The sequence below is a fragment of the Schistocerca serialis genome, chromosome 3 (genome assembly GCF_023864345.2).
Source record: "Schistocerca serialis cubense isolate TAMUIC-IGC-003099 chromosome 3, iqSchSeri2.2, whole genome shotgun sequence".
NCBI lineage: Eukaryota > Metazoa > Arthropoda > Insecta > Orthoptera > Acrididae > Schistocerca > Schistocerca serialis.
Genome location: NC_064640.1, coordinates 456910181 through 456924521, shown reverse-complemented (window position 1 = coordinate 456924521; position 14341 = coordinate 456910181). Strand labels below are relative to the sequence as shown.

Below are 14341 nucleotides of genomic sequence, written 5' to 3'. Positions count from 1 at the left end.
ATTAGTGAGATAAGGATATGATGTAGAACAAAGTGGGAATTATATCAAAATGATAGAAGTAGTTACAATCAGGCTACAGTAGCCCATTACGAACAGTATTGTAAGGTGCTTAAAAATGTTATCAGGAAGGCAAAGAGAATGTGGTATGCAAATAGGATAGCTAATTCACAGGATAAAATTAAAACAATTTGGTCAGTTGTGAAGGAAGAGTCTGGTCAGCAGCACAAGGTCGATGAAATAAAGCTAGTTCGCAGTAAAAATATTTCCATTACTGATAAATCAGATATGTGTACAGTATTTAACAATCATTTTCTGAGCATTTCTGGTGAATCAAATAAAAATTTTGTTTTTACAGAAAATCATATAACATTCTTGGCAAATGCCTTTCCGAGATTGATGTCTGAAATACTGGTTGGTTGTTTTTGGGGAAGGAGACCAGACAGCATGGTCATCGGTCTCATCGGATTAGGGAAGGGTGGGGAAGGAAGTTGGCCATGCCCTTTCAGAGGAACCATCCCGGCATTTGCCTGGAGTGATTTAGGGAAATCACGGAAAACCTAAATCAGGATGGCCGGACGTGAGATTCAACCGTCATCCTCTGAAATACTCCTCTGTGATACAGACAAGAGGGAGATTGAGTCAATAATTAAATCAGTGAAGACTAAGGACTGTCATGGCTATGGTGGAGTGTCTAGCAGAATATTAAAGTACTGTGCTGCACATGTTAACCCTGTATTTAGCCAATTGTAATTTTTCCTTTAGAAATGGTCAGTTTCCTGAGCAATTAAAGTACTCAGTAGCAAAGCCGCATTATAAAAAGGGAGAAAGGGATAATTTAGATAATTTTAGACCTATTTCTATGCCATCAGTGTTTGCAAAAGTTATTGAAAAGGCTGTGTATGTAAGGATAACCGATCATTTTATATCACACGATTTGCTATCAAATGTACAGTTCGGCTTTAGAAGTAATTTAACAACTGAAAATGCTATATTCTCTTTTCTCTGTGAGGTACTGAATGGGCTAAACAAAAGGTTTCAAATGCTTGTCATCTCTTTTGATTTAACTAAGGTGTTTGATTGGGTTGATTACAAAATATGGCTCCAGAAGTTGGACCATTATCAAATACGGGAGTAGCTCACAATTGGTTCACCTCTTACATCTACATCTACATCTACATCTATATCTATGTCCATACTGTGCAAGCCACCTGAGAGTGTGTGGTGGAGGGTACTTTGAGTACCTCTATCAGATCTTGCTTCTATCCCAGTCTTGTATTGTTCATGGAAAGAAAGATTGTCGGTATGCATTTGTGTGGGTTCTAATCTCTCTGATTTTATCCTCATGGTCTCTTTGTGAGATATATGTAGGAGGGAGCAATATACTGCTTGACCCCTCGGTGAAGGTATGTTCTCAAAACTTCAAGAAAAGCCTGTACCGAGCTACTAAGTATCTTTCCTGCAGAGTCTTCCACTGGAGTTTATCTATCATCTTCATAATGCTTTCACAATTACTAAATGATCCTGTAACAAAGCGTGCTGCTCTACGTTGGATCTTCTCTATCTCTTCTATCAACCCTATCTGGTACGAATCCCACACTGGTGAGCAATATTCAAGCAGTGGATGAACAAGTGTACTGTAACCTACTTCCTTTGTTTTCGGATTGCATTTCCTTAGGATTCTTCCAATGAATCTCAGTCTGACATCTGCTTTACCACCAATCAACTTTATATGATAATTCCATTTTAAATCACTGCTAATGCCTACTTCCAGATAATTTATGGAATTAAATGCTTCCAGTTGCTGACCTGCTGTATTGTAGCTAAATGATAAATGATCTTTCTTTCTGTGTATTTGCAACACATTACACTTGTGTATATTGAAATTCAATTGCCATTCCCTGCAACAGGCGTCAATTCGTTGCAGATCCTCCTGCATTTCAGTACAATTTTCCACTGTTACAACCTCTCGGTATACTACAGCATCATCCGAAAAAAGCCCCAAGGAACCTCCAATGTTATCCACAAGGTCATTTATGTATATTGTGAATAGCAACGGTCCTATTACACTCCCCTGCGCCACACCTGAAATCACTCTTACTTCGGAAGACTTCTCTCCATTGAGAATAACAAGCTGCATTCTGTTATATAGGAACTCTTCAATCCAATCACACAATTGGTCTGATAGTCCATATGTTCATACTTTGTTCATTAGACGACTGTAGGGAACTGTATCAAACACCTTGTAGAAGTCAAGAAACATGGCATCTACCTGGGAACCCATGTCTATGGCCCTCTGAGTCTCATGGACGAATAGTCCGAGCTGGGTTTCACATGATCGTCTTTTTCAAAACCCATGCTGATTCCTATAAAGTAGATTTCTAGTCTGCAGAAAAGTCATTATACTTGAACATAATACGTGTTCCAAAATTCTACAACTGATTGACGTTAGAGATATAGGTCTATAGTTCTGCACATCTGTTCAAAGTCCCTTCTCGAAAATGGGGATGGCCTGTGCCCTTTTCCAATCCTTTGGAATACTACGCTCATCTAGAGACCTACAGTACATCGCTGCAAGAAGGGGGGCAAGTTCCTTCGCGCGCTCTGTGTAAAATCGAACTGGTATCCCATCAGGCCCAGTGGCCTTTCCTCTTTTCAGCAATTTTAATTGTTTCTCTATCCCTCTGTCATCTATTTCGATATCTACCATTTTGTCATCTGTGCGACAATCTAGAGAAGGAACTACAGTGCAGTCTTCCTCTGCAAAACAGCTTTGGAAAAAGACATTTAGTATTTTGGCCTTTAGTCTGTCATCCTCTGTTTCAGTATCATTTTGGTCACAGAGTGTCTGGACATTTCATTTTGATCCACATACCGCTTTGACATAAGACCAAAATTTTTAGGATTTTCTGCCAAGTCAGTACATGGAACTTTACTTTCGAATTCACTGAATACCTCTCGCATAGCCCTCCTCACACTACATTTCACCTTGCGTAATTTTTGTTTGTTTGCAAGGCTTTGGGTATGTTTATGTTTGCTGTGAAGTTCTCTTTGCTTCTGCAGCAGTTTTCTAGCTCTGTTGTTGTACCACAGTGGCTCTTTTCCATCTCTTACAATCTTGCTTGGCACGTACTCATCTAATGCATATTGTATGATGGTTTTGAACTTTGTCCATTGATCCTCAACACTATCTGTACTTTAGACAAAACTTTTGTGTTGAGCCATCAGGTACTCTGAAATCTGCTTTTTGTCACTTTTGCTAAACAGAAAAATCTTCCGACCTTTTTTAATATTTCTTTTTACGGCTGAAATCATTGATGCAGTAACTGCTTTATGATCACTGATTCCCTGTTCTCCATTAACTGCTTCAAATAGTTTGGGTCTGTTTGTCACCAGAAGGTCTAATATGTTATCGCCATGAGTTGGTTCTCTGTTGCTCAAGGTAGTTTTCAGACAATGCACTTAAAAAATTTCACTGGATTCCTTGTCCCTGCCACCCGTTATAAACGTTTGAGTCTCCCAGTCTATATCCGGCAAATTAAAATCTCCACCCAGAACTATAACGCAAAATATTTTCCAAATTTTCCTTGAGGTGCTCTGCCACAACAGCTGCTGAGCCAGGGGGCCTATAGAGACGTCCAATTACCATGTTTGAGCCTGCTTTAACCATGACCTTCACCCAAATTATTTCAAATCTCCATCAATTTCCTTTGATACTATTGCACTTTTTATCGCTATTAACACGCCTCCCCCTTCACTGTTCCGCCTATCTCAGCAGTGTACATTCCTATCTGAGTTTAGAATTTCATTACTGTTTACATCTGGTTTCAGCCAACTTTCTGGCCCTAGTAGTATGTGGGCATTGTGACTGTTTATTAATGAGAGCAGCTCTGGGACCTTTTTATAGATGCTCCTGCAGTTTACTATTACCACATTAATATTATTATTCCCTGTAGCGTTTTGCCTACTACTACCTTGTCGCGTCTCAGCAGGCGTCTCGTCGGGCCTAGGGAGGGAATTCTCTAACCTAAAAAACCCATATGTGCATTCCACACATGCTCCACTACCCTTGTAGCTGCTTCCTTCATGTAGTACACGCCTGACCTATTCAGGGGACCCTACATTTCTCCACCCGATAGTGGAGGTCAAGAAATTTGCACCCCAGACCTCCACAGAATCGTGTGAGCCTCTGGTTTAAGCCTTTCAGTCGGTTCCAAACCAGAGGACCGTGATCGGTTCTGGGAACAATACTACAAATAGTTAGCTCAGATTCCAACCCGTGAGCGGGGCTTTCTGCCTTCACAAACTCTGCCAACCGCCTGTATGAAGTGAGGATGACCTTTGAACCCAGACGGCAGGAGTCATTGGTGCTGACATGAGCAACAATTTGCAGTCAAGTGCACCCAGTGCTCTCTATCGCCGACGGCAGGGCCTCCTCCACATCTCGGATCAGACCCCACGGCAAGCAGACAGAGTGAACACTGGCCTTGTTCCCCAATATTTCCGCTATTTCCTTAAGGAGCTCCATCACCCGCCTAACATTGGAGCTCCCAATCACTAATAAACCCCTTACACCCCTCCCCCCATTTGCCTGCTCGGACCTTGCTGAAGGAGCGGGCGATGCCACACAGCCAGCCTCCACATTGAGCCTCTGCCTCGTGCACCGCAAATGCCGCTGAACCCGCCACTCCTCTAGGGGAGAGGGTGGCACAACCGCACCCGGTACCCACGAAGATGTCTCGACAGCAGGGACTGTGAGTGAAGCATGTAACACCTGTGGTGTACCATGCAACACACCAGACTCCCCACTGCCGCTAAACTTCAAGGAAGCAGCCTGAAGACGGCTGACCACAGCCATCAACACGTTCAGCTGTTCGCGAACAGTGGTCAGCTCCTCCTGTGTCCATATACAGCAGTCAAACATCCCATCCAGCCTAAGAAATCAACAATTTACTCTAGAGAGTTAATCAGCTTTTAACTATACTGCTAATTCACTAAAGGAGGCTGGTATCTGACTAAACTGTGGTTACTAGACACTTCTTGTTGAAAACAATGAAAATAAGCACTACCTGTCTCTGGACTGTATTCAACACAAACACTAGCACTACTGGCACTACAGCTGACTAAAGGGACTCACTCTGACTGTATTCAAAACAAACATGAAATCTATGGAACACTTGCTAGTACTTGAAAATTAAAGCTTCCTAAAAGCAAAAACGCATGGAAGAAGAAGTGACAAGTAAGAAAAATACAGTTAATACTTAAATTATCGTAGCTTGCTGCACAGCAGATGTGAAGCAGGCAACAGGCAGCAAAAGGTCATTATTCACAATGTTGAAACGGCTGTGATGTGGGGTCTGAGTGGGGGTGCCCCAGGGATCAGTGTTGGGGCCTCTCCTGTTCCTTATTTATATAAATGATTTACCCTCTAGTATTACGGGTAACTCTAAAATATTTTTGTTTGCTAATGACACTAGCTTGGTAGTAAAGGACGTTGTGTGCAACACTGGCTTGGTTTCAAATAGTGCAGTACATGACCTAAGATCATGGCTTGTAAAAAATAAACTAATGCTAAATCACAGTAAGACTCAGTTTTTACAGTTTTTAACACACAATTCAACAAAACCTGACATTTTAATTTCACAGACCGGGCATATGATTAGTGAAACTGAACAGTTCAAATTTCTAGGTGTTCAGATAGACAGTAAGCTGTCGTGGCAAGCCCACATTCAGGATCTTGTTCAAAGACTTAATACTGCTATTTTTAGTATTCAAACGGTATCAGAAGTGAGTGATCATTTGACACAAAAATTGGTCTACTTTGCTTATTTTCATTCGCTTATGTCATATGGTATTATATTTTGGGGTAACTCTTCCCATTCTAAAAGGATATTTTTGGCTCAGAAACGGTCGACCTCTGTTCATGAGTCTGGGTATTTTGACATTGGCCTCTCAATATGTATATTCCTTATTGTCATTTCTTGTTACCAATATTAGTTTATTCCCAAGAATAAGCAGCTTTCACTTGGTTAATACTCAGCACAACAAGGCCAATTTGGTTGATATTGCAAGGCCTGATCAGTTAATCTTCCAAACTCTCACCACTGCAACTATTGAAAAGGCTGCTGCACCTCAAAAGGAACTATGTGTTTGTTCTACCTTGAACAAAATAACCTTATCTATGATAACAGGTGACAATAACTGATTCCTAGAACATCAAAAACCTAGCTCACATGCTTTACATGTGATAACATAAAAGCGACATATAAAAGTCACTGGCCCTGTGCTGATTTTGAATGGAACAGGAGGAAAGCTTAGTATTATACAATATAAATTACTTTCTCTCAGGTACTTTACAGGGATTTGCAAGCTACGGAGACAGAAGTAGAACATGCAAATATAGAATGACATACTTCTTTTGCTGAATTATTGTATTGTACAAGTTTCTTCAGTGGAATCTATAATATTATGGAAGCTGGTACAAACTTTAGTTAAGTACACAAGACTATAAGAGAATTTAAGACCTACATTATCTGTGAAACTGCTTTTTGCATTCTCCATAGGAGTTTAGTCTAGTACATTGAATGTAAGCTCCACCAGGAAATTTAAGATTCCAGTGAACAGAAAGACAAAACTACACCTGACTTATGTAGGCCAGCCACGGTGGCCGAGCAGTTCTAATTGCTTCAGTCCAGAACTGTGCTGCTGCTATGGTCACAGGTTCAAATCCTGCCTCAGGCATGGATGTGTGTGATGTCCTTAGGTTAGTTAGGTTTAAGTAGTTCTAAGTCTAGGGGACTGGTGACCTCAGATGTTAAGTCCCATCATGCTTAGAGCCATTTGAACCATTCATTGACTTATATAGTGCTGTCAAAAATGGAACTTAGTGTGTACAGGTAGAAAATGATTAAATGTTTCATGCAATCCATGCTGCAACTGCTTCTTCATCAAGTATTCATGTGTGTAGGTAATTGATTGACTAATTCATATAGTATATCAGGTGCATATAACCAGGTGTTAAAACTATTAAAATATAAAACTGAATGACAAGTCCACTAGTCTTTAGTGGTTGTTCTTATTGAAATCGATTAGAAATTCACACAATCGGTGACTCACACAACTGCTTTCTAGTTGACTAAAATAAAAACAGCTACAAACAGCTACTATGGACTATTCAACTGTTCATTCAGATTTATATTTTAATAGTTTTAAAATCAGTTTGTATACATATGATATACAGTAAGATCTGGCCAGTCAATCATATATACTTATTTTGGCTGTGGCTGCCCTAGTTTTAAAATTATCTACTCATGGGTGGTTGCTATGTTGGACCGAGAATTGTTTCCACAGCATTTGAAATACCGCAACAAATGAAAACAACACAAAGACTGTCAAACGTTTTTTAGCCCAAACTCTGTCAGTTCCTACTGATTCTGAAATAGGAAGATGATAGATGAAGACAAAATTCTCAGATAATTGAAATAGCTGTCACAATATTTGTTTTTGCAGAAATTGTGATGGGTCTTTATGGTAATTTTTAGAAAAAATAAATGATAAAATAGTGCATTACACAGAATAATCATGATTAAAATCTTTCTAAAAACTTATTTTGAAAAACTCTCAGATCACTGGTTCTGCCAATAAATTTTTAGAAGTTTAGTCTAATGATGAAAAAAGTACTGGCACTTGCTGTTTTTTTATTTACCTGCTCAGATTACCTTTATTGTTTTCATTCTCAGTCAGGTTTCAGTCAAAAAGTTTCTTTCATTGAATTTTGTTTTAGATTTTAAAATTGTTTTGCCTGCACACCAAATAATAGACAATAGTCCAAGTCTGTGCTTTGTACACTTGAAAACAAAAGACCTTCAGTCATAGGAATGGATGTAGGTTCAAGGTACAAACACAGAAAAAAGATAATTATATTGGCTTTGCAAGTCATTGACTCTGTTCTGCAAAATTTCAACTACAATCAACTACAAGCTTTTGAACACAATGCTATCACCTTATTTGTATAGTACAGTGTCTGTCCACCTGCTTAGCTGAGTGATTACATGGTTGCCTGCTATGCAGCAGGCCCAGTTTCGATTCTCGGCTGGGTTGGAGATTTTCTCCGTTTATGAACTGGGTGTTGTGTTGTCCTTGTCACCATTTCATCCTCATCACTGGCATGCCAATTGCCTAATGTGGCATTGACTGCAATAAGACTCGCACTCGGTGGCCGACCTCCCCTGAATGGGGCCTCCCAGCAAGCAATGCCATACACTCATTTCCATTTTTAGTGTCTGTTATAGATGCTGTGTTGCTCTTAAATGGCATGTCAATTTAAAGCTGTGTTTATAAAAGTAGATTAATTTGGTAATTAAAGAAACCTAGTGACTGAACTTTGGAACTGATTTATTATTTGCTGTTCACATATCTCTTCATAGAATGTCACATTCTTTAACATCATAAACAAGATTAATTGTAATAGCAAATTTTCTTCTTTGTGCACACTCTATTGAAAAGTTTAAGTATATTTTGGAACTGTAGTGAAGTTTACTTTTATATTGCAAAATACAATACCTTTCTAGTCGGTGATGCATCACCTTCACGGTATACAAATGTCTGCATTTTTGTGCTTTCTGTGTTGACTGGTGTAGCAACATGGAAAGTAGCATATGGCCTAATATCTTCTGAGTACTCTGCAACAAAATGCCTTTCATGAGCGCAAGGCTTACAGTAATTAATATACATAGAATGCATTCCAACTGATACAAGAACAATATTTTTTTTAGCACTGAGGTGTACATTTTGAATTATCAATCAGCCAAGTAACCTTTATGTTTAAAATTAAAAATTAAAAGTTATCTCTGAGCAGAGTGATGTACTCATTGAGAAACTAGACTTGTATTTAGGAATAGAATGATTTACAATCCTGTCTAAGCATCCTGATTTTAATGTATTATGTGGTTTCCTTATATCCTTTCACTTGAATGCAGCAATGGTTCCTTCAGAAATGCCACCATTAGTTCTTTTCTTCAAATTTGTAAAACTGAAGAAATATTATCTTAATTCTTGATACTGTTGGGATGTTAAACTTTAACTTTCCCATGTAAATGTTTCTGGTTACTTCATTAATCAATTTCATTGTATTAATGTTTTTTAGAAGAAAAGCAGATGCTTACAGCCCTGTTTCAGAAAGATAATTATATATACTGTTTTATGATGCTGTACCAATTGCTCTAGTGATGATATGACTATTTTACGATTTTAGTATCTTTCTCATTTTTTAGAGATTCATTTTCTTCCTATACCTACTAATAATTTTATCTTCTCTTCCAATTTTTTGTGTTTCTTGCACAATTTCCAATTTTTCACTCCTTCTTCTTCTTCTTTTTGTTAGCATTTAACCCATCTAGTTCTTGCCTCTGCTGTACTCAAATTTTGGCAAATTTATTTAACTTCACATTGTGGCAATGGCCTTCCTGTTCATAGTTGCCAGTTACGTACTGAGGGAAAGTCTTGTGTGCCACATGCCTATGAAATGTATAAGCTTTGTTCTGTGTGAGAACATATTTTAGCTGTTTTTTTTTTTTATTTTGAATAAAACAGTCTTGCTTTTGAAAATATTGCTTTAGTGATGCATTTTGCCTTTTCAGAGTATCATCAGTTTATTATGGATTGAGATACACTTGTAAAACTATTATGCTGTTGGATTAACATACATCCAGATTTAGCTAACCAGAGCACGTGCCTCCAATACATTCATGATGGCAGGTGCAGTGATACGACCACAGTTAACAGAATTGCACACATCTAGCTTCACTATAGGTGGTGCAATGATAATCACCTATTAAATTAGAATACTTCAAGCATGTATACAGTTGAGCATATTGTATGCATTCTCGACATCATCTACTGTGATAGATGGTTTTCACTGCCCTATATTTAGTGGAGCAAGATGTGTGCAATTCTATCACTGCCTTATTGCACTTGCCATCTCTCAATCCATGACAATCTGATGATACCCTACAAAGGCAAAACATGCCATTAAAGGAATATTTCCACAATCAAGGTTGTTTTACTCAAAAATAATAATTATATCATTGCTGTACCAGTCGGCCAGATGGAGTGGGAGATGATTTATATTTCAACTGTCAGTGTATAGAATTTTCTTTGATCAAAAATGTGGAGCAGCCCAGTATTTGCCTAAATGAGCATGAGAAACTACGTGAAAACCACACTGAGGCTGGTTGGTGCACCAGAAATGGTTGTTAATCTGTCACACGCATTCTGTCTGGATCTGGCTCACATTTCTGTCTTGCAAGCTAGGGTGCTATTGATTACACTATACAAGCAGTCCCAATTTGTTCTTGCCATCACAAAGTATTACTAGTAACATTGGCTTGTCATAATATTGTCGAGTTACACTTTGTTAATTATGAAAAGATTCTATCTGCACACAGTAACTCAGGAAATGATGTTACACGACATATACATAACACAGCCTTGGAACAAGTTACAACCCTGGTAGTATTATGGTAAGGAACTGATATACCAGTGCCAGTGTTCTCATCAATGGCAGCATCACATTAGGAGCACATCTGTCAATGAATGCTTTCCTGGGATACTGTGAATGACTCATGTTGTTTCCAGGACCTTGAAAACAGCTGTTCTTGTAGAGGTGAGTTTGTACACTGATGAGTCACAACATTATGACCACTGCCTAGAGTGAGATGGTGCAGTCTTTAGCACACTGGACTTGCATTTGGGAGGAGGATGCTTCAAATACATGTCCAGCCATCCTGATTTAGGTTTTCTGTGATTTCCCTAAAGTGCTTCAGACAAATGCCTCAATAGTTTCTTTGAAAGGACGTGGCTGACTTCCTTCCTCATCCTTCTCTAATCTGGTGGGACCGATGACCTTGCTGTTTGGTCCTCTCCCCCAAATCAACCAACTAACCAACCAACCAACCACTGCTTACCATGAGACTGAAATCTAACTGCTGGTGTTGCAGGCAAGAAAAATACATAAGTGGAGCAGAGAGAAATGAGTAATCATTCAAGCAATAATAAGGGCCACCAACAGGGAAATCCACTGACATAAGTGACTTTGAACAATACCAGTTTGTTATGGCCTGGCACCTGGAAATAACACATCAGAAACAGCAAAGCTGGTCAGCTGTTCATGCGCTGCTGTCATGACCACCTATTACAAGTCGTTGAAGGATGGTGAAACCGTGAGTGAGTGACAACGTGTTGGACGTGTAAGCCTTATCACAGAATGTGGAGACCAGAAGCTTATCTGGTCTGTAAAGCACAATAGGTGGCAGACCTGATGATAGAGTACAATGCTGGTGCAGGCACAATTATGACCCAACAATGTAACCACTTACAATTTACAGTGCACGAGGGATAACCGAGATTGGTCTGGTCAGATGAGTCATATTTCTCTTTACACCAGGTCAATGACGATTTCTGGATACACCATCATTCAGATAATCAGATGTTCATAACATTTGTTCTGTCAAAGACACAGGCTGATTGGGACAATATTATACTATGCAACACTTTCACCTGGATTTCCATGAGACCTGAAGTAGTAATCGAAAGCACCATGACAGCTATAGGCAACATGAACATAACTAGCGCCACCTGTATACCTTCATATTTGATACGATATTGCAGAGCCTGTGTTGTTCAGAATTATGATGCAATGTTCCTTTGGATATGCAACCATATCCAAAGCAACAGACACTGACTACTGCCATTATGGAATACATGAAATGTATTCACAGTTGAGAATATGGACAACTATCAGCTATATAGTGCAAAAATGACAATGAAAATTTGTGTCATTCCAGGACTCTAACTCAGATTTCCCACTTATCATGAGCAGTTGCCTTACCATTAGATATCTCAGCATGCTTCATGGTCAGACCCAAACTTCCACATGTCATCAACCATGTTTCTACAATCTGCAGCTGTACATCCATTATGTATGTTCCTGTTCAGGGAAGACATTTTAACTAGAATTCACTTACCCAGTGTCAGTGAATTGATACAGTACTGCAGTGTCTGAGTGTCTGTGTTGTTCAGAATTAAAATGTAATGCATGCATGCATCTGTTGGCTCACCATTGGCAAGTGACTTTCATTTAAAATGTTTCCTCTGTACAGGAATATGCATAATGAATGTATGAGTGCAGGTTGTAGACACATGGTTGATGACATATGAAAGTCTGGTCTGACCTTGGAGCATGCTCATATAGTGTAATGGTAAGATGACCACTCACAAAAAGTGGAAAATATAAGTTTATGTCCTGAATTTCCATTGTCATCATTCCGTTATATAACTGGTGGTTGTCAATATTTGCAACTGCAAATATATTTCATGTACTTCATACCTGAGGTCTTCCCCAATGGCAATGGCATATTCCAGTAGGATATGTGTCTGTATCACATGTTCTGTGTCTTGCTCTAGTGGTTTGATGAATGACAGTGAACTCACATTGATGTCTTGGTCTCCAAATTCAACTAACCTGAACTCAATGGAACACATCTAGAATGCTGGTGGACACCATCTCATCACCTACAAACTGCCAGACTGTAATTGACAGTAACTACATGATCTATGCATAAACATCTGATACCACATACCTCCTAACAACTATCAAGGACTTATCAGATCCGTGCCATGCTGAACTGCTGCTGTATGATGTACAAAAGATGGAGCGACTTCCTTTGAAGTAGAGGGTCATAATGTTTTTGGCTTATCAGTGTATGTAGCCATGACATTATGTTATAAAAATGTGTTTCACGTAGAGTTTGATTCTTCAGTTTGGTGCTAGTTTGCCCAAATATAGGTATTAAATTAGTTATCAACCTGAAGCTCTGTTTTAACAACTACAGTAATTTACTATCATGATCCTCCGGCTTATATCTGAGCTGTAAATTTGGCCATCCATCCAATTATGTGAAGACCCTCAGCTTAACATGGGCTTTGTACTATTGTAAAACTTCATGTATTTTGCATACAATAAGCACTTAAAGCATTTAAAATGATATTAAGTGCAAAGGACCAAGTCTAGACTAGCTGCATAGCCTTGGGGTATAGATGAGAATTGCCCAGAAAGTAAGGCACAGCTTTTTTTTTCTTAACTGAAAACTACTGCTACAAATGTAAAACATTACATATATGCATTATTTGAAGTCTGCTGAGTGAGCGCACCAAGTCTCTGTAAGTTACGACGGATAATGTAGCTGCAGGACAGTTTCAAAATAATGTCTGTAGGTGATGTACATTACAAGCAACATGCCATCATTGAATTTCTCACTACATAGAAAGAAACTGTGGGGAATATTCATAAACTCGTGCAAAGTCTATCGAGGATCTGCTGTTGACAGAAGTATAGTTAGTCACTTGGCACAGAGGGTGAGGTCATCAGAAGGCAGTTTTGGTGGAGCTCCATGATTTGCAGCAGTTAGGGAGACTACCCATGACTGTCACACCCAACCTAGCCCCCTCAGACTTTCACTTGTTTGGACCATCAAAGGATGCCATTTGTGGAAGACATTTTGAGGGTGATGAGGAGATGATTCACACAGTGAAATACTGGCTCCACCACCAGGACAAGCACATGCACACCCTTGTTTCACGCTGGAGGAAGGCCATAGAACAGGATGAAGATTATTCGGAAAAATAGGATGTGTAGATAAAACACCATTTTTTCATGTGTGTAATTCTCATTACAATCAATAAACAATTGAAGAAAAAATGCAGTGCATTACTTTCTGGGCAACCCTTACAATTTATATAGGAACATGACAGAGAGTTTGTAAAGCTTTGAGGAAAAAGAGGGAGATCAGAAACAAAGTTACAAACTTGAAAAGTTGCTACTCACCATATAGTGGAGATGCTGAGTCACAGACAGGCACAACAAAAAGACTGTCACAAATAAAGCTTCCAGCCATAAAGGGCTTTGTCAACATAGACAACACAATCTGTCTCTCTCTCTCTCTCTCTCTCTCTCTCTCTGTCTCTCTTTTACACACACCACACACACACAGCTTTGTCAACAATACACAACAGAGTCTCTCTCTCTCTCTCTCTTGCACACACACACACACACACACACACACACACACACACACACACACACACACACACATATGACTGCAGTCTCACAACCACAAATAACTGATTATGTTATGCAAATCATATCACACTAAGTGTTACAAAAATAAATGTGGCAGAAAGTATTAAATGCTAGTTACAAATAGACAACAGGTTTATCTGTTACATTCCATCCTGGATTTTCCATTGTTTGAAAATTACAAACTTTTATCATTAGCCATTACTACTG

General features: G+C 39.1%; 1 protein-coding gene across 1 annotated transcript in view; it reads right to left on the bottom strand.

The window, feature by feature from the left end:
• The window catches only part of LOC126470920 (Down syndrome cell adhesion molecule-like protein Dscam2), a 504863-nt gene that overhangs the window by 13405 nt on the left and 477117 nt on the right, over window positions 1-14341 (bottom strand). Inside the window, exon 23 of the mRNA XM_050098951.1 lies at window positions 8560-8678. Within this exon, the coding sequence (XP_049954908.1) occupies window positions 8560-8678 (119 nt within the window). The remainder of the gene's footprint in view (window positions 1-8559; window positions 8679-14341) is intronic.